The sequence below is a fragment of the Notolabrus celidotus genome, chromosome 13 (assembly GCF_009762535.1).
Source record: "Notolabrus celidotus isolate fNotCel1 chromosome 13, fNotCel1.pri, whole genome shotgun sequence".
Lineage (NCBI taxonomy): Eukaryota > Metazoa > Chordata > Actinopteri > Labriformes > Labridae > Notolabrus > Notolabrus celidotus.
In genome coordinates, this window is record NC_048284.1 from 9,091,081 (window position 1) to 9,116,785 (window position 25,705).

General features: G+C 39.4%; 1 protein-coding gene across 2 annotated transcripts in view; it reads right to left on the minus strand.

Moving 5' to 3' along the window:
* Positions 1-25,705, minus strand: part of lama2 (laminin, alpha 2) — a 283,442-nt gene that overhangs the window by 212,023 nt on the left and 45,714 nt on the right. For both annotated transcript variants that reach the window (XM_034699953.1, XM_034699952.1), the window contains exons 2-3: positions 17,973-18,143; positions 16,270-16,382 (exon numbers count right to left, since the gene is read on the minus strand). In XM_034699953.1, the coding sequence (XP_034555844.1) occupies positions 16,270-16,382; positions 17,973-18,143 (284 nt within the window). The remainder of the gene's footprint in view (positions 1-16,269; positions 16,383-17,972; positions 18,144-25,705) is intronic.

The window sequence follows — 25,705 nt, forward strand, 5'->3', positions numbered from 1 at the left end:
ACCCTCCATTCATGACAATAAACGTCAGGTTCACTTCATAAACACATCATAGCTGAAGCCTTTGGTGCAGAAATTAATTGGCTAGAGATTCTTTACCAAACTGATTTCTATTTTTTATTTCTTTTTGCAGTTTTTTTGGCAGTTTTAAGCAAAACCCATACACTTAAGACGTAGCAGGATGTCTGCAAGTTTCATCAGGATACACTTGAGACTGCATTCATGCAAGGGAGATTAAAGTACACAGAATTTTCTCAGGATAAAAAGGCATACCTTGCTGAATAAATGAATGAAATTAAATAAAGAACAATGTCATAATCGAACAGAGTAGAGGGATTATTTTGTGTCCAGTGTGAGCTGGATGAAATGGTTTTATTGACTCTCTATTAAGGATCTCTCTAGAACAAGAAAATCAGCATGCTATCTTGCCCCTAGGTTAATACACAAACAGAGGATGCTGTTATGAAACCAGAAAGTATCAAATATTCATTCTCCTCTTTTGGTTTTTAACTCAAAGGAGAGCAGAAGGCAGATCTGTACGCTCTATAAAAAAAGTTTTGTTGGACTTTAGAGCACTGAAGTTAAAGAGTGAAACAATCAGTGATTCATTTATCCCCACATGACATGATGGAGTCTCTTATCTGTACTTTGTTTCTGTACTGATGAATAATTCTGGGGTTTTAAAATAAATAACTGACTGAATTTTACTTATTTCTATGTTGCATATTTTTCTAGATGGAAGTTTTGCAGAGGAGTGGGGGCAAAATGTTCACTTCATGGAGACAAAATTGCATGCAATCTCAGATACATCAAAATGTGCTCTTTTTACATCACTGCAGTGACTTTAATACTCAATACAGTACAAAAACATGTCCGTTTTCCAATTGTCCTGCAGCATTTTATTGCAGCAATCTTTCATATTTTAACAGGAAATGGCCATGACATGCCAAGGGAGCGTTTTTGGCAGGTACGTGAGCACCCCAGCCAAACGAGCACTTTAAATGTTTATCTTAATGCTCAATCAGCCCATTAAAGCCCTGTGTCCAGTATGCTTTGGTTGCCTGCAATTAAATGGACTGTGAAGAATCCATTTTGTCTCAGCGTGATTTGGACACACAGTGGCAGCGGTTTTATGGAACAGCTGGTGTTCACAGGCAACTCACATGGAAACGTGTTCAAATATCTCTGGCCCGGTCAACTGGCATCAAAAACTCTCATTTCAGGTACCAATCCAGCAAATCTGAGCAGGGTCTGCATACAAAAGCATGAAAGATGGTTCTGATGTGTATTGGAGTCTGATAAGAACAAGAAAAAATGACAAGCAATTCTATTTTTTTTAGCTTTTGGCTTGACACCAGGGTTGAAAAACATCACTGCGACCCTAAATCGGGGCATTGGCGGGCACATCGGTCAACACACAGCTCCAATACCATAATTCAAGAGCTCTGAATAAGATACCAGAAGTAGTCAATCTTCTTCCTATGAGTCTTGTTTGTTCTTATTGGTCATAGAAAGGCATCAGTATTGATTTAAGTCTGTTTCTTTAACACTTAAAGACTCCTCACAGGAGCTTTGAGAAGTTTCATGTTGAAAATCAGGATTTCTCTGCTTCAGCTCAGAAATCCTTATCCTTAGATTTTTGGCACTTTATTGATAGGACAGTGGATTCAGTTGGAAAATAGGCAGAGTGAGTGTGTAATCACATGTGGCAGGGAGCTGCAGGTTGGACTCATACTCAGGTTTTCATGAGTTGCTTCTGTTAAGATGCGTTTATTGTTCTTCCTGTTGTGTTTGTAGTCCTTTTCCCTGTGTTTCATGTCTTGTACTCCTCGTGTGTGTATTTCCTCTTGTGTTTCTTCGTTTAGTCTTCTGTGTTTCCTGTTTTATTTTGGATTACTTGTTCCTTCTGCGTCTGGTTTAGTTTTGCTCCCTACCCTTGTGTGTCCCTCCAGTTTTGATTGCACTCATTAGTTTCACCTGTGTCGTGTCACACCTGTGTCGTGTCACACCTGTGTTTGATTACCCTGTGTATTTAGTTCCTCAGGCTGTTTTCAAAACCGCCTACTATACTACTAGTAAGTACTGATTTGGCCAAAATTTGGTATGTATTATGTAGTATGTGAACAAGAGCAAAATCTACAGGATGCCAAAACTACCTGGATGTCGTACTGATTCAGGAAAATTTCTCAGTATTCATCGGGCCAGTCTCCCTCACGCACTGTTTCCCACAATGCACAGGGCTAAAGTTCCGCTTTACCTTTTTTCTTCTTAACTTTTAAAATTATAAGTGGAAGCTTAAGAAGCAGTTTCACAATCAGTTTGGCCATTGTTTACTTCCACTTTCTGAAACTGGAAATCCAGTGACACCTGACCCAGCATACTGCAAAACAGATCCAACAGAATAGTCATACTACAGACTACCTTCAAACGCAGTGTGCAGTACATACTACATTAGTAGGTATGTAGCAGGCGGTTTGGAAAACAGCCACTGCTTCCCCTTTCCCATGTGAGTCCATGGTTGTGTCTTCCCTGCAAGTCTTCCCTGTGTCCTCCGTGTGTTCTCTGTATTTCTCGTGACTTTAGAATTCTAAAGTAAGTTTTATTAACTACTCATTTAGTTTGCATTGTCAGTACTCTGCGAACCATGAAACAGGTTGGCCTAATTCAAGGATGGCATATGTACAGGGGAGCGTGATCCAACCACGGAGCCAAACCAGCGCCCTAGCTCAAGTGTTTTATACGAAGTTTGCTTGTTTTTGGGTTAGCATTCCTTTACTTTCTATTGATCCTAAAGTCGTTAAAGGTAAGAGTATTTCCTGCAGAGATCTCATCCTCTTCAAAATAAACTGATCTTGGAATTAGAAGCAGTGAAATATGCTGAATAAAGCAATGAAGTTGAAACTCAAGGCTGAAGAAGAAACAGGACAGACAGAGAGAGAGAGAGAGAGAGAGAGAGAGAGAGAGAGAGAGAGAGAGAGAGAGAGAGAGAGAGAGAGATCTGAAACATACAGTACAGAAAGGTTATTTAAGTGTAGATTATCATATTTCTGTTCTTTCTATGGCTGACTATCAAACCTAATATTAGTAGAAAGATCTCTCTTAAAGTGCTGCAACTGTATCAGAAATGTATCAGCATCAGAATTGGTGTTTAAAAAGAAATAAATCCTATTACAACATCTCTACTTTGGATGCGTTAGACATGCAGACACACAGGTGGCGACGCCGTCAGAGGAACAGACCCGGTGCAAAGCCTCGTTAAAATTTACCGTCACTTTAAAACTAAATGTGTGAACCTCTCAGTGGACTAATAAAGCAGCTTTGGGCCCAGTTCTTAACAGTATGAATCACCCAGCTTCCCTCACTGCCAAAGTTTGTGCCGGCAAACAAGCAGGAGAAATTCACCGGAGCCAAAAAGTCATCTCATCGCAAGATCGCTCTGCCTTTTTCACTCAGCTGCCACTAAAAAACAATTTTGGGAGATGTTTTGAGCGCTGCAGTATTTTTGACTGAGTCTCTTGACAGCTTTGTAGCAAATGCATCAGAATAGAGTTCAACATTTAAGCAAATTGCTGGGAAATAAAATATAGAATGTGGAGAAGTGATGGTGTTGGAGAGGCAGCGTATACACACAACTGCCTGTGGATAATCCTGAGGAACTGTCTGTAGCGTAACGGCCCATTGAAATCTTTTCTCTTTAAGTCTGAACTGTCAGAAACACACAGAAACAAAAACACACTCATACACAACACCCTCGCTCAAACACTTGGTCGTAATTTGGCCTTAAGTTTTTTAAATAGGCCTCAGTCCGCAGAAAAACACCAGATGCTGCAATCTTTCCCACATTCTTACTCTGGCGCGAGCTACAGTCAGACGCAGACAAACTAAGTTTTATTGGGTACAGCAGATGTTTCATTTACCTTCTTCTCTGGTGTGAATAAAAACATTTCTCTGGTGCTAAAAAACTCAGAACAAGCATCTTTCCAATTAACATTCACTGGTGTAGTAGTACTTGAGAACAAAAGTTGAGTCCAACAGTTGACTCACATTGGGACTCAGAAAATCGACACCTGGACTTCGACTTCTGGTGCTTTTCAACTGCAGGAACTTTACTAGGAACCAGGGACTTTTCCCAGGGACTATGTGCTTTTCGACTGCAGAATCCAGGATGCAAATTTAGTTCTGGGGTAGTTAATCTCCACAATCTGAACGCATCTGGTTGGCCTGATGTGCATAATCTTCCCAGGACATCAGACCACAATTGAAACACAAACAACATTAGGGCCACAGGAACCATTTAGTTCCTGGAAGAGTAGTTCCTGGACTTCTGCTTCCCTTTTATATGTTCCTGTGTATCTCAAACTATTTTTACGCCTCCAAGCTTTGGAATTCTCTGCCTCTGGACTTTGAAACGGCGAGCTCTCTGAGTGTTTTTAAAAGTAAACTTAAGACTTACCTTTTTTATCTAGCTTTTAATTTGGAGTAAATTAATTCTAGCCCTGGACTGCATTATTATTTTAATTATTGCTTTAACATATATGTTTCTTATTTAATTATTTATTTCTTGTATTCATCTGATCTTGTTAACGCTACCTTATTTTTAACTTTTCTTTTCAATATAAATTGTTTTATTAATTTTACTGTACTGATTTTATTTTATTTTTAAGTATTTTATTTATAATCATGCCTTTTATAATTTCACCTTTGCTGCTGTTTTCTGTCTCTCTGTTAGTCTGTGAAGCACTTTGGGCAGCATGTTTTTATGTATGAAAGGTGCTATATATATAAAGTTGAGTTGAGTTGAAAGCAGCTTTATTTACTAGTTATAGTAGTAGTTTTATTGTTTTTGCTTGCGCTTCTGTATAAGGCTCTAATAACTCATTCAGTTTTGAGCAGAGACGTACATTTGTTCACCTTGTTACCACCTGGTTCAGGGGCTGGCAACACAGAAGAAGGCTGCACACAGATAAAGCAGTCAAAAAGTAACTTATTTAACAGAAATAAACAAATAAATATCAAACAACTAACTTGTTGTATCAGTGTGAGAAGAATCAGTAATGTCTGAAATGTGTGGATGATAAAAGCAAGGAGGAGCTGAGAGAAGAGACAGAGAGAGACTGCCCAAAGAGGAAGTCCTTTATGCCTTCTGATAGCCCCACCCAGCCAGGCAGGTAAAACATGACGACCCCTCCCAAATTCAAAGAAGTAACAACATGATGTCGGCATTATATATCGATTAAACCTGCTCTCTAATTATCGGTCTCCACCATTGAAAAACCGATATCAGTCAACCTCTAGAGAAGATATTCAACTACAGCATGCACACTGATGGTGAAATATTTCTTGATATGTAGGACATTTTAAAGCGGCTACAGTACGTGTTTTCCCTGACTTGTCTGCAGCAGCACATAGCTTAGCTTCCTGGCTTCTCTATACAGAGACTCTGCCGACTGCTATCTAATGTTGCTCTCGCAGAAGTTCTATATAAAGACTATAAAAGCAATCACAGCAGTAGTTTAACTCTCCTCTCACTCTTTCAATAGCTCACCCTCTTCCAGCTGCATGCTCCGGAGCTGTCATTGGTTAATTAGCTGTGGCTGTCATCCAATAGCTCAGTGGCATGCTGTTATCGCCAGCCTATCAACTCTCTGCTGTCTTTTTAAATGTGTCTCTCTCTCCAGCTAGTTCTTTCTTGTATTGATGGTGCGCACCCCTCCACCTCCCCATCTCCACCTGGTCTCTGCAAGTGTTCAATTCCTGGGATTCATCAACCACCATCACCAGAGTCTGGACTCTCGGGGGATTTCTTCTGCTGCCAAATTCACACATCCTACGCTCACAAAATGATCCCCATAGAGTCCTTACTCCAAAGATTTCTGTCAAGTTTCATTATTCATTAAGTTGTAATAAATAACATTTAATCTTTATATTGTGTCTCTCCTGATAGAACTGTTTGTAGTACACTTACTATTGAAAGCTCTCTCCTTCATCAGCAACCTTACAGCCAGTCAGAGATAGCTTGTGTAGTAGGAAAGACAGAGGCACCTTACTCTGTGCAGGTACGCAAATTCACAGGTCTCATTGTCTGAGGTTATGTTTGTCGCACTACTCTCCCTGCTTTACGACAGGACCTCGAGCTGTGACTCAATATACAAGTAGCTACAATCACCGTAACAGCTCTGTCAGGAGAGGGAAGAAGAGCAGCAACAAGTCTCAAATCATTAAACAGAACACAGCTGGATAACAAGGCGTGAAACAAGATACTTATTATTTTTGTGCATAGAACTTTTCTTGTGTTGAAATTTTTTTTGCTTCTAAATGATCGCAGAGAGCAACAAGACATCTGTTCACAGTGTGTATCATTATTTTCTCCGTGTTTAGTGCTGCCATGTTTGTAACAGTCAGTCAGAAGCTTTCTCTTGACGCTATCAGTATCAAAGTTATAATTTCAGTCCATGGTTAGTCTGTATGTTATTGTGAATGGACTTTTTTCTCTTACAATCAAATGGAATCCACTAAAATTACAACTTTATTCAAGAAAACTCAATTTTTTTACCCTTAATGTGGCCTTAATCCTTCATCGTAAAGTATCATTCTCCTACTAGATTTCCTTTCTGTGTGTATATGTGCGTTGAGGTACTTAAGAGCTGTACTTAAGGGTGAAAGCACTTAGGCTGACAGCCTCTTTCAGGACTCCGATCACTCCTCCAGCTTTCTCCTCCCTCCTCCGTCTGTTCGTGAATTGACCACGTCGAACAAACTGTCCATCACTCACACTGCCCGCTGCATTTCCATAATAACTGCAATTTCACTGAATCCGGTTTGAAGCTGACAAAAGATTGTTACCATGGCAGAGTAGGTTTAACCCTTCATGGTAGAGCTGTCCTATTACATTAAGAAGTCATTTCTTAATCTGTATGCAAGCTAACGATGAAGCCTGAGGCAGCATGGGACTGCACACGCTGGAGAAATGTAGCCAGGAAACTTTGATTTCAAAATGGACTGACCGAATATCAAGAAGTTTAATTACTAGAGGAATAAAGGAGTGATTACTTTTAATGAAGACCAGATTATACCTTCACATAAAACCTTGAAAATAATCAGATTTTCGAAGCTAAGCCCTTATAAAGTCAGACATGTTTTCACTGCCTTCAACAGGTCTCTGCAGGACACTTTTATTTTGATTGTCAAGTCAGTTCCATCTACATAAAAAAATTACAAGTTCAAGGAATCACCTGAAAATGATGAAGAGACATCGACTGTCGCACTGGCACTCACACACACACACACACACACACACACACACACACACACACACACACACACACACACACAGGGACCCTCAGTGACCACTCTCTCATTATTTAGTCTTTCTATCCACAGAGGCTCGACAATAACAAGAGCGGAAAGAGAGGAAATGAGGGTGGTGATGTCATAGGCAATAACCACACACATACACACACACGCACACATGCATGCACACACACACACACACACACACACACACACACACACACACACACACACACACACACACACACACACACACACAAGTCCACTGTCATTTTCTGAGTGAGATGACTGAGGTCGCAGGGGAAATTCGGCGCTCTGGAGGGTAAATAGCTTTCCGATGGACTGATCGAGACTCGCACATATATTCAGAGAGAACACACATAAAACTCACATGTTCACACACACACACACACAAACAACCACACACACACTAACATAAATGACAGCAAGTCAGTCACAGCAAATCAGGCGTGAGGTTAATCTGTTAGTCTGACTGATACCAAATTGATAGAAAATGAAACAGAGAATAAATGAATGAGAGAGGGATTGTTTTCAGTCTTCCCAGCTGAAGTTGATAAAAAATAAAATTAATCATTTGTCTCACATCACATACCCATAGTTATGTTACTGTCCTTCCGTCTGTCATTTTGACAGACAGGGTCATAAAAGCAAAGGCGTTATATCGTATTATCCACTGTAATAATTTCAATTTGTTTAAATAATAACAGTAATGAGATGCACTCCATTGCCATTACTGGATCAGACTCTTAACAAACAACAACATCATGTCTCTTGTTCAACCTCTAGTGTGTTTAACTAAACACTTACAAGGAGATACCCAACAGCAGTCAACCCCGTGGAGCAACATTAGTAGTTCAGTTTGGCTAATTCTAGAATTTGCAAGCTTGCTAGTCAAAATGCTCAGTTTCTGTGGTGCACAATTAAGCTAGTGTTAGCTGGAGCCATTGCTGGCTAAACGAAACAAATGAGTTGAAACTGGTTTCCACTTATGTATGTGTACAGAGGCGAGTCACCCAGAAGTCTATTCACTCCTATGGGAATCTCTGTGATATCCGATGTGCCTGCAAACTAACTGCAGTCTGCGTGAGACCGGTGTAGCCACCCCCTTGTGGATGAATTGTTTAATGTCCATTCAAACCTAAGGATGTGTGGTAGTATGTGGGTTGTGACGTTTTCATACCATAGACTGTAGAAATAATGGACGTAGTATCCGTGATGTCACCCATCTGTTCCTCAGCACTGTTTTGAAGCCAATCGGCAGCGGCAGCCATATTGGAAATGCTGAACTCAATCAGGCATAGTGTGACGTAAAGAGGCGGAGTTTGAGCCTCCTAGCCAACAGCTATGTGTTCCCGTCTGGGAGTCAAGTCAGCCATGTCCTTATATGGGCAAAAACACGTAATCTTAATATCGTACATCTATAATATAGTACAGTGTGTGCCGATAGAGAAATTAGCTACGTAGAGCCAAGCTGTTTTTTGAACCAGGCTGTAAACATGTTTATTAATGCTGCAAAATTAATGCTGGTTTCCCGTGTTTCTGCAGGCAGCCCAGCATGGGCTTCATCGTTTGAGATCAGAGGTTGCCGCTTGGTCAAAGCGTGCCACTGTGCATTATCAAAACAATAGTATACCTTCCTGAAGAGGTTTTTTATGTTTGGGTTAAAACAGTCAGTCATGAGTCACTGTGGGAAGCTCAGAGCCAAGAGATCAGAGATGTACGTTACTGACTTCCACCCAGACCAGACCTTTGCACTTCACAGTGCTGCACACTGATGTTCACCTCTTGGACTGCACCCGTTGTTGCACCTTTAAAACGGCGACCATCATCACTTCATAAATGATTTCCTAAGTGGCTTATTTTATCTAACAGATAATACAAAAGATTATTGTTTTTCTTGTGGGATAAAGCAAATGTAAAGAAGAAGAGAGGAGTCACATAAAAGTGATGATTACCACTTCAGAAGAAGATGATTGACGGCTTTTTCACCGAGCAAACACACATAATACCACACGAAGGACACGTCAAGCATGGCCATTTCATGAAGCCGACTGTTTAAGCTGAGTGGACGCAGCAGGTGGTCATTGAGATGAGTACACTGCTATTAAAAAGCTTTTAAAGGAGACGAGGGGATTCTTTTTCATACTTTTTTGCTGCATCTGTATGTGTGTGTGTGTGTGTGTGTGTGTGTGTGTGTGTGTGTGTCTGTGGATCGGCCCTTTTCTACACACACTAATATTAAGGTCAGAACTGAGTGACTGAGGAAGTGTGTGTGCGTAAACAGGCAGATGAATTCATTGGCCGGGCCGCTTTAGTGACAGGTGTGAAAATGTGTGTGTAAGTGTGTGGGTGTATATATATTCTGCAGCCACACTGCGTTGGTTGAAAGGTGTGATTGATGGGCCTGAAGCCATTAACATGTCAAGACGGCTGCTGCTGAACTTTCTGTCCAGAGATATAATTATGTTCTGTGTATTTGATGGTCGGCCGAGAGAGACATAAATAAATAAATAAATAAATAAATAAATAAATAAATAAATAAATAAATGCGCTGACTTCAGGTTTGCCTCTCGCCCCTTTTCTGTTTTCTCTCTGCCTCTATATTGGATTCATCTCCATATGAACAGAGGAGGCTGTCCTCAAATATTCAAGATTTTATTATTACTTCAGTATTCAAATCTCAAAGATAGAATTCAAAGTTAATTTCCTTACTTTTTTTCATCTTTATTAAACCACAAAGCAGTAATCTGATCTTTGAGTTTTTAATACAGCTTAGAAACATAAAGGTGTGTTTCCGTTTTTTGGGTCATGTTCTCTTTCTTTCTTGTACTAGTTCCTCACCTACGACTTGTGTTATCTATGACTGCACTGTTCACTTTCACCTACATCTGATTCAAGGTCGTTGAAATCGCTGGCACTGGTGCTTTTCAATATGAGCTTTGAAACAATGCAATTTAGCTATTTTTACATCAAATAGTATCCCCAAAAAAGGACAAAAAATCAGATCTACACACTTGCATTTTAAACCTGAAGCTACCACGAGTGAGAAAGAGAGAGTAGTGGTGGTTTATTGACATAGAGAGAAAGTACTGATAGCTTCCTGTAGAGACTTACCTGTAGATAGACTTTTTTGGGGGGTTTAGTTTGAACATTTAGGGCACTGGAAACCTTACTGTTGTATAAAAAAGCTTCTGCTGAATTCTTTGTGCGACCTGTCTGTTTGTGCCTTTTTTGATAGTCTTGATATCCAAGATGTTGATGTGCAGCTTTTGTTTAGTCGGGAATCCGTTCTAATCGCAGTATAAGCTCTTTAAAAATGAACACAATCAAGTCTGTGGGTTTTGGGTGAGACAGCGGGAAGGTCTCTTTTCTTTTCTCTCAGTTAATGTACATTTTAAAGAGATTTGTTGTGACAGCTGTGTGATTTGTGACTGTATTGAAAAGATGAAAGCAAACATTTATATATTTTTTGCATTAACCTTTTCTCCTTGAGCCTTACACAAAGCAATGTAAGTGAAAAGTTGTCTTCAATTTACTCTAAATAATTTACCTTAAAGAACTCAATCACTCCAACGCCTCTGCTCAAACGTGCAGAAATGAGCTGATGTGCAGCTTCTTCCCGCCTGCCGTGTGTCTCTCTGCTCTGCCCTCTGTCACAGCCTCTTTTCCCTAAAAGTCCTTATGCACTGACGTTTTGTTCATGTCATTTTGCATCCCATAAAGACACACATTAGGTTTATGTTCATTGCAGACAGACAGAGCATAGAGGAGCGACAGTGATGTCACCAAGACTCTCTTTGTTTTATATCAGTCCTGATGTACAATGATTGACACATGTGAAAGGAAAGTTTCTTTAACATGCTCTGTGTCATTATAGTTATATATTGTGCTGTTTAATGCCAAAGTGTTCTTTTTTTCAGTGACATTGAGTTTGAATTAGTTATTTCAACACAATAATCTGTTTTGCTGTATTTGAAAGTTAAAAGCATGTTTTGGGGTACGATATCAGTCCTGCAGGTCCACCTGCCAGATCACTTCTGTGCATGTCTTTGCTCCAAAATACATCACCAGCACAATATTTGTATGCCCAGCATTTAGTAGGTATTTTACAATGGGAAGAGATGGGGGAGAGTCTTTGCCCCAAGCGGAGGAGTTTCAGTATCTTGGCGTCTTGTTCACAAGTGAGGGGAAGAAGGAGTGAGAGCTTGACAGACGGATCGGGGCGGCGTCTTCAGTGATGCAGACGCTGTACTGGTCTGTTGTGGTGAAGAGGGAGCTGAGCCAGAAGGCAAAGCTCTCAATTTACCGGTCAATCTACATTCCAAACCTCACCTATGGTCACGAGCTTTGGGTTGTGACCGCGAATACAAGCGGCCGAAATTAGCTTTCTCTGCAGGGTGTCTGGGCTCAGCCTTAGAGAGAGGGTCAGGTGCTCAGACATCCGGGAGAGGCTCAAAGTAGAGCCGCTGCTCCTCCAGATCGAGAGGAGCCAGATAAGGTGGTTCGGGCATCTGGTCAGGATGCCTCCCGGATGCCTCCCTTGGGAGGTGTTTCGGGCATGTCCGTCTGGGAGGAGGCCACGGGGAAGACCCAGGACATTATATCTCTCAGCTGGCCTGGGAATGCCTCTGTAACCTCCCAGAAGAGCTGGTGGAAGTGGCCGGGGAGAGGAGTGTCTGGGCCTCCCTGCTGAGACTGCTGCCTGGATAAGCGGAAGAAGATGGATGGATGGATGGATGGATGGATGGATGGATGGAAGAGATGGAGGTGCACCGTCCATATTACTACAAAGTCAAGTGCGTCTAATTCCCGGCAAGCATACTATCTCGGAAAGGTGTTATGGTGGGGTCAAGTTGTTCCACCATTCATCTTTGTTGTAACAATGCCACTGTAAACATTGAGGTGCTCTGAAGGCTTCTGCATCGCCATAATGTAATGTAAAACCACACACTGGTACACATCAGTATTACGCTGTTGTGTGCTTTGATAGGCAGAGTGACCTGCTGCACTGGAGGCTTATGCACCCGAGTTGTAAACATCCTGGGAGTGTTTAGTGTTAGGCTTTGGTTTGACATTGGGTCTATCTCCTATGGGTCAGTTGTCTAGTGTCCCTGGTGTCAAGCTTTGCTACGCTTTTATAGCATCTGTTGCACCAGGATCTGATCAAAGCCTGTCTTTGTGACCTCGCCTTTTGAGCTCCTCTCACTGAATCTCTGAGTTATCACTTGTAAACCAATACCAGCTATCGGCAAGTCCATTTCTCTGATCCAAAGCGCTGTTCCTTCCTTTGCTCTCCAGTTGTTACAGCTTCACCGCTTTTATCATTTCCACACAAGGACAAAGCAGTGAGTCAATACATATTGTTTCAGCAGTTGCTTGCTGGTGTGTTATTTTCATTATTGCAGGATGTAAGACTTTAATACCATTTTATGTCTCTATTGATTGTCCTTTTACTCTAACATGCTGTAGAGGCTAATAGATTCAGCAGTAGATTCAGCCATGTCTTCATTGTGCTTGTGCATTAGACTGAATATTTTGAACTAGGGGAGATTTTTTCTCAACAATACAGCGAGAAAGTGAGAGATGGTTTTACTGTTAAAGCCTCTGCTCCACATTTGCATTACAGCTTTTAGGAAACATAAAATAACACAATCATTTTGTGAGTGGAAAAGCCTGAAAATGGTGTTAGACAACAATAATGGAGCGGTAAATGGATTGCATTTATACAGCACTTTTATCCAAAGCGCTTTACACTTTGGCTCTTATTCATTCATATTCGTTCATATCTTTGTTTTGTTTGTTGCAATGTTTTCCACGCACTAAAATGTATACCCCTCTGCACTGTGGTCTGTTTCTTTCTCCTTTTCCTTTTTATTCCATGGCTGTATGGTTTTTTTATTTCTGTGTATTTTGCTTCTTTTTCCCTTCAGTGCTGTTCCATCTTCATTTTTTCAGAAGATCTTTTTTCCAGCTCTGCTGTTCGGATAAATCAAAGTGCATTGTGAACAGAAACAGAGGAAAGAGGCTATTCATAAAGTTCTTGACCCAGATTCAATCACAGTGTGTCATCTGCATTGTAAAAAAAACACTTATCATGTACTTCAAGCTAAAAAAACAACAAACGCTCAATGTATAACCTGGTCAACTAATATGCATTCATTCAGACATCAGACAAGGTAGCCTAAGGAGTTGTTCCTGCTCAAGTGAAGCTTTATTTTTCATCACTAAATGATGCTGTTTTTCTCTACATTTTCAGCTTTTTCACATTTCATCCTAAATTAATTTGTTTTTAACCTTTAGAACAGCTTGTGATAGGCTTCATTTAATGATCCGAGGGGCTTCTCACGACCCTAAGTCTCTCTGCCTCATTAGTTTTATTCTCATGGCATCTAAATAATTATAATCTGGCAGCCTAATCTGTTTAATCACACTTTGAAACTAAACTGGGTGTCCTAAATCATCCCATGCCAGTACACAGCCGCTCAATCACAGAAGCCTGCCAAGCTTTTCAGTCAGAAATTGAAATCCAATTATTCAAAGAGTGACACGAATACTTATGGAGTGATTGATAGAAAGCTGTTTTAACTAATTCAAGCACTGCTGGAAAAAAGTGAAGTTGGCTTGATTCCTGTACATGGCACCTTTAAATGATTGACTAAATGCTGTAATGTCATATCAAATAAAGTCCCAGCTGAGAGTACAGTGACAACATGCAGCCTGTTGGATTCACGTCAATCTAGGTGGTCACAGGGGCAAAATCTATCTGATTGATGACACTATAAAGCGGAGGTACTAAAAACTGCAGCTCATCGAGGATCCGCTTGAGGCTGGCTCCGGAAGTACCCGAAACCACATACACACCAATTCAGGCGGGAACACTGTAGCTGTTTGCTAGGAGACTCAAAGCCCGCCTCTTTACATCACAATTGCTCGACAGCAGCAATATGGCTGCCGCCGCCGACTGGCCTCAAAGCAGCACTTCAGAAACAGATGGGAGACGTCACGGATACTACGTCCAGTTGTCTATAACAGATAATCTAAACAACAGGATTTCAATTTTTTATTTTCATTTGAAAGTATGTCTTCTTTGTGTATGCTAATTTATCAGCTAAAGCTAGCTTTGGCTGGGTTAGGATCATCCATGTGGTATAAGGATAGAAATGTCACTTTTGCTAGCTAACTTAAATTAACATACATTCTTAAATTGGTGCATTTCCTCAGTATTTTAGTACAAACATGCACTGAATGTTTACTAATCGCTCCTCTTTGTGCAAACAGTGAAGTCGCCCCCTCCTGGCCAGTGCAAGAATGCAGGTTCAGGCACTCAAACTTAGCATGATGTCACTCTATCTGTTCTTCCACCTTTAGGACACAGACTAAAAAATTGGACCATATTTCCTCATTGTGCTTTGAAAACATTTTAATTGCAGGTTGTTTGATACAAATACTAAGCCTGCTCAGAAACTACATCCAAGTGATTCATGTTTTTGATGAAGATTTATGAACCTTGATTTATGGGAGAAAGTTTGTAGTTAGCCTCTTTAGAGACACCAGAGGCTGTGGTCAGGTTTGATTCATGGCGGTCACAGTGGATTCCAATTATGAAGAGTCACCATTAAAATCCTTTGTGACCAACATAAATCCAAGTTGAGCAGCTGTCATTCTTTGAGCATAGACTTCATACAGTATCCATCAAGGACACAGGGAGTCAATGTTTGAAACTCAAAAGATAAAAGGGCTAAAGTTTTAAACGACAGATCTTAGATTAAGCATTAGTTTAAAAGGTACATATGGTCCTTGGTATACCTTATAGGACACTTTTTATCATTATTTTGCATTACTGAGATGATATAATTCTAACATAACACTCTTACTGCTTGATCTTAAGGCATGTTCAAGCACTTTTACTGTAAGAAACTTAACATCACATTATAGACAGCTTAGAACACTATTAAAAAAATTGTTTCAATAATTCTGTATCCAAAACAAACTCATTTATTGGTATTTAACTGTACACAAGTTCACCGGTAACTACACTTTCGTAACTAATTATCAAGAAAAGTGCCTTATAAAGATTCAGAGATCCTTGATTATGACCTTGTCAACATTTATCATAGCCAACAACTACTCTAACCTCTCTAGGCCAATATGTTTGCTTATTATGCTATATTTAATACTTATAGAAGTATGCCAGTACTCGTTTTACTGACTGAGTAGACCGCTGAAATCACAAGTATAGTTTTTTTGATACCTCCTCATACAGTCTTTATTTTACAAGTGGTATTTTTTTTATGCAGATGATATATCACTTACTAACCACAAATAGCTGTTTAAGAAAGACTAAGGTGATAGGAGTACTCCTGAGAGCATGTCAGTGTCAGTTGAACAAACTAAGTTAGGATAAGGGTCAACTCAAACTTATAACCTCAATATAAGACTCTTCCTTCATATTCCTTCAGAGTATCAGTTTTAGTTTGCATTTAAGGAATGGATGTGTTAGTCATTAAAATATAGTCACAAGTAAGCCATGGTGGCGACCATGGAAGATGGACGTAATCTCAGTGGCATCACCTATTAGTCTCTGAAGCTAAGCAACGATGGCCGCCATATTGGAAAAGTTTATTTGTTCTACCTTTGGTCTACATAGACACATGCAAAGAGGTGGAGCTGAGGCAGACATACTGTAAGCCTCCTGGGAAACAGCTACACTGTGTCCACCTGTCAGTCAACTCAGCCATACCCTTAATTATGCAAAATTATGTAGAACATTAAGCAATGATGAATTCAAAACAGATGCATTGTAAAGAAATTAACACCTCATTCAATGTGTACAATACAATAAATAAATTACAGACCAAAAAATATTTTCTTGAAAAAGCCTGTAAAGTGTTTCATTTTGCTGTAAAGACAGACATTTTAACATGGGTGTTAATGGTGCTTTCGGAGACTCTTTTTGTGTACCTGCTTTAAGTCGAGTGTTATGGTCACATAATGGTACTCCATTCCATTCTTTATGGAGGGACTTTGCCACCAGCGATTGGTCCCGTCGATGGCGTATTCAATGGGATGACGCTCTGTGACAGACAAAGACAGAACGAGAGGAAATCAGTTGTTTTATTCTATGCAAATATTCAATATCCAAAAATCCATTTAACCTTGAATCCACTTTTGTTTTAGGGAATAATAATCAAAAGGAGATTCAGTACTTTGTTAGGATGACAATAATAACTTTGTTTATCTAACCCTTTTGAATAAAAGTGTTATAGTTTTTGCAGAATTTAGTCCTGACGGCTTTACTCCAAAAACAGCTTTAATGGAAAAGGCAGATAAAACACAACTAGTTTGCTGAATACCAAAGGTCATTATGCAGAGCTCCGATATATGCTGTATGTGTGGGATTGTTTACATTTAAAAGAGCTACATTTCCTCTAATCTAGATGTGTTGTTTCAAATTGGTTTGCAGCTACTTGAGTGTGACATTTATGTAAGAAACCATAGCAATTACTGCTGGCACAAAGAAACACTTACATGTTGTATTCATTGGTAAAGCCTCCTCTCTTTAAAACAACATTCCTTTATCACCTCTTTTTTTAATCTCATTTCCTTTCAAGGTTAAGAAAGAAAACAGAATATGTATTCCTACAATTATATCAAATAATAAATGTCTACAAAACCTACATAAAGTATGAAAATCAAATGTGCTTGTTCCCAAAAAGTTAAAACTTGGAAAGGAATTATTTGGGAATGCTGTGAGTTAGATGAGGAGGTATAACAACCTTTATCTGTCAATTAAATATGAAGCTAAATCAAGAAAAAGCTAGCTTAACTTAGCATATCAGTAGACAGCTGGTCTGGTTCTGTCCTAAGTTAGGATAAAATCCACCACAGGGCACACTTTGTTTTCATTCACATTGTTATGCGAAATGTGTGTCAGTTACTGAGTGTGTTATCTTCCTTAAGTCTTTGTTGTACCTTGTAAGCTATCCCCCATATTCTAAGATGAGCTAACCATCTCCAGAAGGTAGTTTTGTATTGACATCACTGACAGTGACATATCTTTTCTCATCTCTCAGCAAAAGCATCTGTCTTTTAAAAAATGACTAACTTTTTTTGTGACAATGATCAAGTTATTCATTAAGCTAACTATTTGAGTTGAATAAATCCTGAGTAGAGACAAGAAGGTTTCAAAAAGACCATTTCTGGTTCAAGATCCCTTTTCCTCTCATCCTTGCAGGTTTTCCTCTTTTATCTGTTCTAATTTTGCACTCTCTCTCTTTTCTTTTCATGCCTGATAAGCTAACTAGCGAGCTGAAGCTACTCATTAAATGGTAAGATGACTGACCTCCTTGTTAACCGGTTAAATGACTGTCATATTTCTTGAAGAACTGATAGATTGACTATCTGAGCTGTTAGCTGCATCACTGATTGCTTAAATACTGACTGACTAGCTTGTTGGCTGCTTGAATTATGATCCAAAGCCAATTTAGTATTGTCGTCTTGTCATGTTGAGATTAATTCCTCAATTCATTTGGTAATTATCATCTCTGACAAAGTGATTGGTTAACATCTGGCCAATCGGGGTCTAATTAACTAATCCAGCATGATTAATTGAGGTAATCAGCGTCTCTGTAAGTGATCTATGTGTGTGTGTGGATCTTTCTTACCAAATGGTTTTGTGCTCCTTTGGTTGCAGACTCGACACTGAGGGTTTCTGACAGGCTGGCCTGGTACGTGTTCCACCAGCTTACAGAACATCTCTGGACCCAGTGAGCCACAGGTAGCATTAGCTGTGATGTCTGCCATGGATGCCAGGTTCAGCACAGCTGGGAACAGTCCTGCACAAAAAGAACACAGGAAGAAACTGATGAGGAAATTGAAAATGTTTATGTTTTATGAAATAAAATAATGAAACGATAAGGACAGGGACATGTTTGCAATTGTGTTGCATAGCCTCTTCTTTTAACAACATACTGTAAACACGAATGAACTGAGAAGACCAGATTCTGGAGTTTTAAAAGAGAAATGTTGTCCCATCCATCCATTCATTATCTTGACTGCTTATCCCATTTGGAGTCACAAGGGGCTTGAGCCAATCCCAGCTGACTTCAGACGGAAGGCAAACAGGGCAAGATAGACAACCATTTACGCACACACACACACACACACGGGCAATTAAGAGTGACCAATTAACCTGGTGAGCATGTTTTTGGACTGTGGAGGAAGCCTGAGTACCCAAAGGGAACCCACACATGCACGGAGCGAACATGCAAACTCCACACAGAAAGGCACCTGCCCGACCGGGGACTCGAACCAGGAACCTTCTACCCACCGCACCATCGTGCAGTCCCCGAAATGTTGTCCCATTCAAGGCTGATATAGGATTTCAGCTGCTCAACAACTCGGGTCTCCATCGTCATTTCCTTTGTTTCGTGTAAGGTCTTCACCTTAGGCGTTCTGGATCATGTTTACACATGGTTTCTTCACTGCATGGTACAGTTTTAACCTACATTTGTGGCTGCATCGACGAATTATGTTTTTTTGGAGTGATTTTGAGGTCATGCAGTGATTTCCACTACAGAGTCATGCCTGTTTTTACTGCAGATTCACCTCAGACTCAAAAGATACCTGACATCCGGTGTTAATTATCAGTTTTGACCCTTTTGTACTTCAATTTCTCCTAATTCTCTGAGGCTTTAGATTCAAAATAATAACATACATGTTCAGTTCAGTTCAGTTATTGGACACATCCAGCTCATCATTTTATGCATTCATTTCCTGTTTTCTAACCATTAAAAAATGTTTGTCTAATGTCTGTGTAATATTCTCTTTAAGCCAGCTAATACTTGTATGTGTGTTGTACTGAGGTTATGAGTAATTATCGTAGAACATGAGGGGGAGAGAACGTGTTTCATGTCCAAGTTAGTTAATCTGAGTGTATTTTTAGAGCCATCTAATGCAGTTGACATCATTTACCCTGTAGACTGACAGACTAATATTCATTTCATATTTGGTTAACAGAATCAGAGAAGAGAACCATTTTTGGCTGATGTTTGACTTGTGTAGACTTTGGCAGTGTACTGCTACCATATCAAAGGACTCTTCATTTGCATTCTGTTGTTTCAGCATTTTTTTGTTAACTTCCTGTTCATGAATACTTCTACCTGCTGAAGCAGAATGAAAACTTGGGGAGAATCTACATAATGAAAACGCTCAACAGTACAGTTGTGTTTTTACATGAAGCTGTTGTAAGTCAACAATTAAGTTGTCTAGTTAACTAGACTAGTTAACCTAGGTTAAAGGTAACTTTTTCCTATGTTTAATTAGGATTTTCTTGGCTATTGAACTTAATGTTGGTTTATGATTCTACAGCAGAATGCAGTAATTCATTTAGTTTAGGAAATATCAAGGATTGAGGGTCTAGAATTGAAGCATTAGGGGCTCTACAGGAAAATAATTTAGGTGCAGCTTAGGCAAGGCAAGCCAAGGCAACTTTATTTGTATAGCGCTTTTCATATACGAGGGCAACTCAATGTGCTTTACATTAAAACATTAAAATCATTGGAAACATTCAGACAAGCATGAAAGAGCACAATTAAAATTACAAATATAATAAATCAGAAAAGAAAAGGATCATTAGAAATATATTAAAAGTACATTTAAAATTTGCATTAAAAGTTCGTTAAAATAAGCTAAAATTGGAAGGCAGTGGCAAATAAAAAAGTATTAATCTTTGATTTTTGAGCTTGAAAAAATGAAAATGAATTCATTCAATTTTTTGACCATGAAATAAATTAAAAATTTCAAACAATGAACTTTCACTGTGAACTGATTCATTTTCATCTGTGTGAACCCATCTTGAGCCAACTAACTTTTACTGTGAACGCGCACAATGTCAGATTTTTTCATTTTCCACTTTACCTGCTCAAGAATTTGATGAATACTGATGAAAAATGTCAAAAAATAGTGAAAACATTCCGATAATTTTCAGCTAGATGTTCCAATTTGCTTTTTTTGTTAAACCAGCATTCAGAAATGCTCAAAAAATCTCTTGAATAACACAGAAGACAATTAAAGCAAATTTGAATTGATTGAATCATAATTCCTGCCTTAAGTGTTGAAGTGATAAATCATCAAAATAATTGCAATTAAGAATTTTCAAGGTTTAATCCTACAATATTCAAATTATTGCAGCTCTTTGTGCAATAAAAAATAAGTATTTCCCCATGTTTCCAATTTAATTTGAAATTATAGTGATAAACCAAACAAAAAAGGACGGCAAAAGTATGATGGTGATAAGAGAATCACTGTTTGAACATGCTACCAGCCAGAAAGGCAAGCAGCTTGTCTTATCCAGATCCAGAGAGCTCCAAACAAGCTGAACAGTATTTACATCTGTGTGTCATCACATCAACATTCTGAATGTGTACGTTTTCCAGCTCCTCCTTGTGTTCCCATAGTAAAAGCACATTAGTCTCAGTGTTAACGGCGAGCTTGTTGGACTTTGAGAACAGGAATGCTCAACATGCTGCTCACATGGTTCACATTTCCTGTCTGGGAAACACATGCAAGAACCCTTTTTACGTCACATATCTTAAGTCCTGATTTAAGGTCAACAGCTTTTTAGGCCTAAACATGTGCAATGACATACTTAAGCATAAACACAGAGACACATAAATGTACAGCAGATGTACACACAAGACACAGAAAAGAAGGAAGGATCGGATGGAAGGAGAGGAAGATGTGTAAGAAAAACAGAGAGCAGAAGCACGTGTGTGTGTCCAGATGAGTCCAGCTGCTTGGCTTGGTGTCAACACTGATGAACTGTGAAGAACATCTGAGACACCCTGAAGTCCCTCTCACACATGTGTACACATTCTCCCACAAATACTCACAGCATCACACACACACACACACAGTCACAGAGTGTAACACAGGTTTTAGAAATCTCTCAGATATCTGAGAATCTGCACCGCTGAGGGACCCAGATTTCCATCACACTGTTTCAAACAGATAAAATTCCCACTGTGTGATGACCAAATGTGTAGCAGTTTTAATTCTACAGTTACGCACATCACAAATTCAAAACCACCATTAAATTTAATTTAATCAAACTTAAATTAGCAGTGGATTTAACAAAACAATTAAATGTCGTCATCCTCCCTTTTTAGCTCCACTAGGTTTAACAAATTATTAATATTTTTTATCATTGTCGGCACAAAATGCTGGTCATACAGTTAATGACTGTTGCCATTATGTTATACTATTGTACTACCAGCATGTAAACAAGATGACAGATGGCGATAAAGTTGTATGTAAGCTGTGTCTGGTTAAACATACAATATAACCACTTGATCAGAGCAATGTGAAACCAGCATATGGATGTTAACCTGCCAGGAGGACCAAAGACTGGTGGTGCTAGCTCTGCAAACCTTAGCCATACATTTGGTGTAATAAAATTAAACTAACATAAAACTTTGCTTCGCCATTGTTTAAGTCTTTTGATGGTACTTTAGATTTTAAAACCAACGATTGAGGCAAGATGGTCCGGTTTTTCCTCTGGGCTCTGTATTAATGTCAAAGCTGATTAAATATCTGGTAGACTTTAGGTTACGCTTGAATGTGTTCATGATATAGTCTCTTGAAATGGTCTCACTACAGGTGCATTTCGACCAAGAGTTCCGGGGTCTTTTAGCCCCCAGAACTAGTTTCCCCTGAACTAAAAGGTTCCTGTGCCCCCATTGTTGTTTGCTTTTTGACCGCGGGCTGAAGTCCCGGGTAGATTGTGCAAATCAGGCCAGAGACGTATGGAGAAAAAATATATATTAAATAATATTTTGAAATCATAATAAAAAACTGAACTAGTATGCATTCCCAGGAACTCCCTCTGTGTTTGTACAACTGTGTTAACTCTACAAACACTGTAACGTTCAACCAAAAGTCCCAGGACCTTTGAAAAGTACTACCCCCCAAGCAGGGGCTTTTCAGAGGGGAGATTATCTACCCCTGAACTAAATTTAGACCCTGGATCCTCTGGTCGAACAAACGTAGTTATGATACGATACGATGTACTGTATTGTCCCCGTAGGGAACATGTTACCTGCTCTTACAAAAATCACCACAATGACACATGAACACACATAAATAAATAAGAAAAAATACAATAAACAGTACATATTCATACAACACACAGCATCATCTTAAAGACAGGGCACCATAACACTGTCCCAACCCTTACAGGCTATTTATTATTTAAAATTCTAATAGAGATCACCACAAAGGAGTTTTTAAAACGATTCAATTTACACTTGGGGACTTTGTACCTTCTTCCAGACAGTAAAAGTTCATACTCTGAGTAAAGGATGTGCAACGGGTCTACAAGTATTCTCTGAGCCTGCCCAAGAACACACTGCTCATAAATGGCCTGAAGGAAAGGGTTGCCAGTCTTCCCTATGACCTTCAGTTCAGGGGTAAACTACCTAGTTCCGGGGTAAAGTTCCTGAGGTCGAAAAACGTCTTACAATCCCATGTGCAAATAAAATATGCTGGTTTTGGCCATTCCCTTCCTCCTCAAAATGTACATGCATGGGTCATCTTCCTGTCAAGTTTCATATTATAGATCACAACATTGGGGTAGGAAGTGGCGTGCACCATTTTCAGGCCCTGTTTTGTTCGTACGCAACACTTACAAATGACCCCTAGTTCCGCGAACAGGTTGGATTGAAACAGTGGTGCTCTGCATAAATCCCAGGTCATTGGGACTCAACTTGGATTCATCCCTGGTGACTCAGACTTGAACACCGGAGATGTGGGAATTGACTCAGACTCTCGGTTTGGTGAAAAACACCGGTTGTAGCCAACATCCCTTTATCACAGTTGTGCTGATTAAAGTAAACTCAGTTTCAGCAAACAGTCAGTATGGGACCAGATACAAAAGCAGGAACTATACATTACACATAAATGAATATATTTATGTTGTTTGAGGCAATCTCGATTCATCAAAGAACAATGTCATTTCCCATGTTACCAAACAAACTCTATAGACGAGACAACTCACAAATATATCACAGTAATTCCCAGCTCTGAAAATAAAAAGGTGAACTTCCTCTTTCCGTCCCCCAGCTTTAACATTGTATTGATAATAAAGCTTTCATTCATGTTGTATCAACATCTTTTCAGTTCCATCTTTTCATTGTGGCATACTTTTTGGATGCCTCCAGATTTCACGTCTGATATTTGGGTCCTATCTCAAAGACTCCAGTCAGTGGAGAGCAGATTGAACCCTTTTCACTGACCTCTTTTATTTGTTTGAGTGGCAGAAGGCAAAAGATAAAGTTTTAAAGAAAGTTATGGCATAAAGAGCCCACATGTACTCATGCCTGCTGGATATTATCAGGCAACAGTGCGCACCATCTTGTTGTGTTCCCAGCGCAGAAAATCCTGTAACCAGACTTCAGTGGAAAAAAAGATGGAAGTGAAGGACTTAATACAAGATCAAAACATTTACTTTGATGAACATATTTTTATCACACCGTTTCAAGCCGCTCCTGCCAGGAAACCAAGCCAACATCCTGCGTATTCTTTGGTTTTGATCCACAACATGAAGGGGTCTCCCACCAGATACAAATGTGTGTGGAGAACTGTGTGCTTCTCAACACTTAGTCATCTATCTTGATTTGGTGACAGCTAATACGTTAAGCTTCCTGTTAGTTCTGCATGTTTGATTCCTACAAGAGCCAGAGAGTGAAAGTGGAGCTTCACTTTATCAAAGTTACACCCCACATTTCTATCTTTTTCAAACCAGCAGGGATATTTGGGCAGAGGGTCAACTCTTGCACGTGAAAGATTTACAAATTGACAAATCAAATTTGACACCTATTATGTGTCCTTTTCCTGTGACAAGCAAAGAGCTGTGATATCCTAGAAGGAGCAGCCAAATGCGTCTTTTAAGATTGAGATATCCTTTAAAAATACAAAAAGTTAGACAAATAATCAGTACAGGTCACACTACTTGTTTATCCCAGCCCTGCCTTATTTAAATAACCTCTGTAAAATCTGGAATATAAGACACGCAGAGGTTTTTAGTGGGCGCCAGAGGGAAAAGGGTTTAAACTATCTGCATAACTTCCACTCTATTCAGCAATGTGCAGTTTCTGTGCAGCTCTGCAGCTCCTTATTGTAACTTCTATTTTCCCCATCCTGCTAAGTACCGCTTTGGTATTTGAGCTGAGCCTACAGAAGCATTTATAGTTGTGTGTTTTGGAAGGACCTGCTGCTGTGACCGATCCAATCAAGACTCAAGCCAACCCCCCCAAAGACTTGTTGCTTAAATTGAAGTCTTTTATAATCAAACCAGCACTTCACAAGGTGTGTTTACTTAATGGTATACCACAGTTTTCTCTAAATATATGATTATGACCTAATAATGGAGAAAAGCTGTTAAAAAGTGACGCCAGACTGATCTGCCTTGCTACATATCCAGCATGCTTTGCCCAGCGAACAGCCATTTGTTTCTTGAAGCACAATCTCCTGGGTAGGATACCGTAACACGATATCTGTTTCTGCATATTATACTGATACATTGGTTGCACTGGTGTGTAAGACATAGCCAACTTTTTTGATATAAGAGGCATACAAAAATGTGTCTCATACACCAAATGTCATTTTTTATTTCATATTTTTGGGGGGTTTCTTCTGTGTCCTTGTCCTTGAATGCTCAATAACAAGCCAGAACTTCTGTTACACTTGTGACAAAAAAGTTTGACACTTTGTATCAACAGGATTTTTTTTTAAGTGAGGAAGTATGAATCCATCATGCTGAAGATGTAACTCTATCAAAGGCAGTGTACAGACAGTCACAAGTTAAAGGAAAAGCTTGGATTAATAAGTGATTCAAGATTTTCCACAAACTTGAAGGTACATTTTAAATCTTCAAGGTAAATTTTGAATTAACATCCAGTTTTGGTCTGAATAAAACACCAGCAGTCCCAGTTGATTACGCCTCGGGTTGTCAGCCTCAGGTGGAATTTGAATTAAAGAGCAAATGTTAACACACATAATTTCAACCAAGATTTTTAACACAGTGACGATAACACTCAGCACAAATCAGCTTAAGAGCATTGCTGCTGCACAAATTGTATCATGCAGACATTAGCAATTATCTCAAATCACCGCTGTGGCCAGGTACTTTAAGACTTTTTACCTTCTCCTTGAGTGATGAGAGCAAATCTGTCCTACTCACCAGCAGCTGATAATTAATCAACTGCAACAACTTACTGTTTTGGTCAATTGAACCAAAGAAGAGCTTTTAGAGCTGCAGTGACAAGTCACACCTGTGGCCATTTTTGGGACCCTTCCAGTAAAATTGCATCCTTTTTCTTAAAACTGTCTACAGATGTCT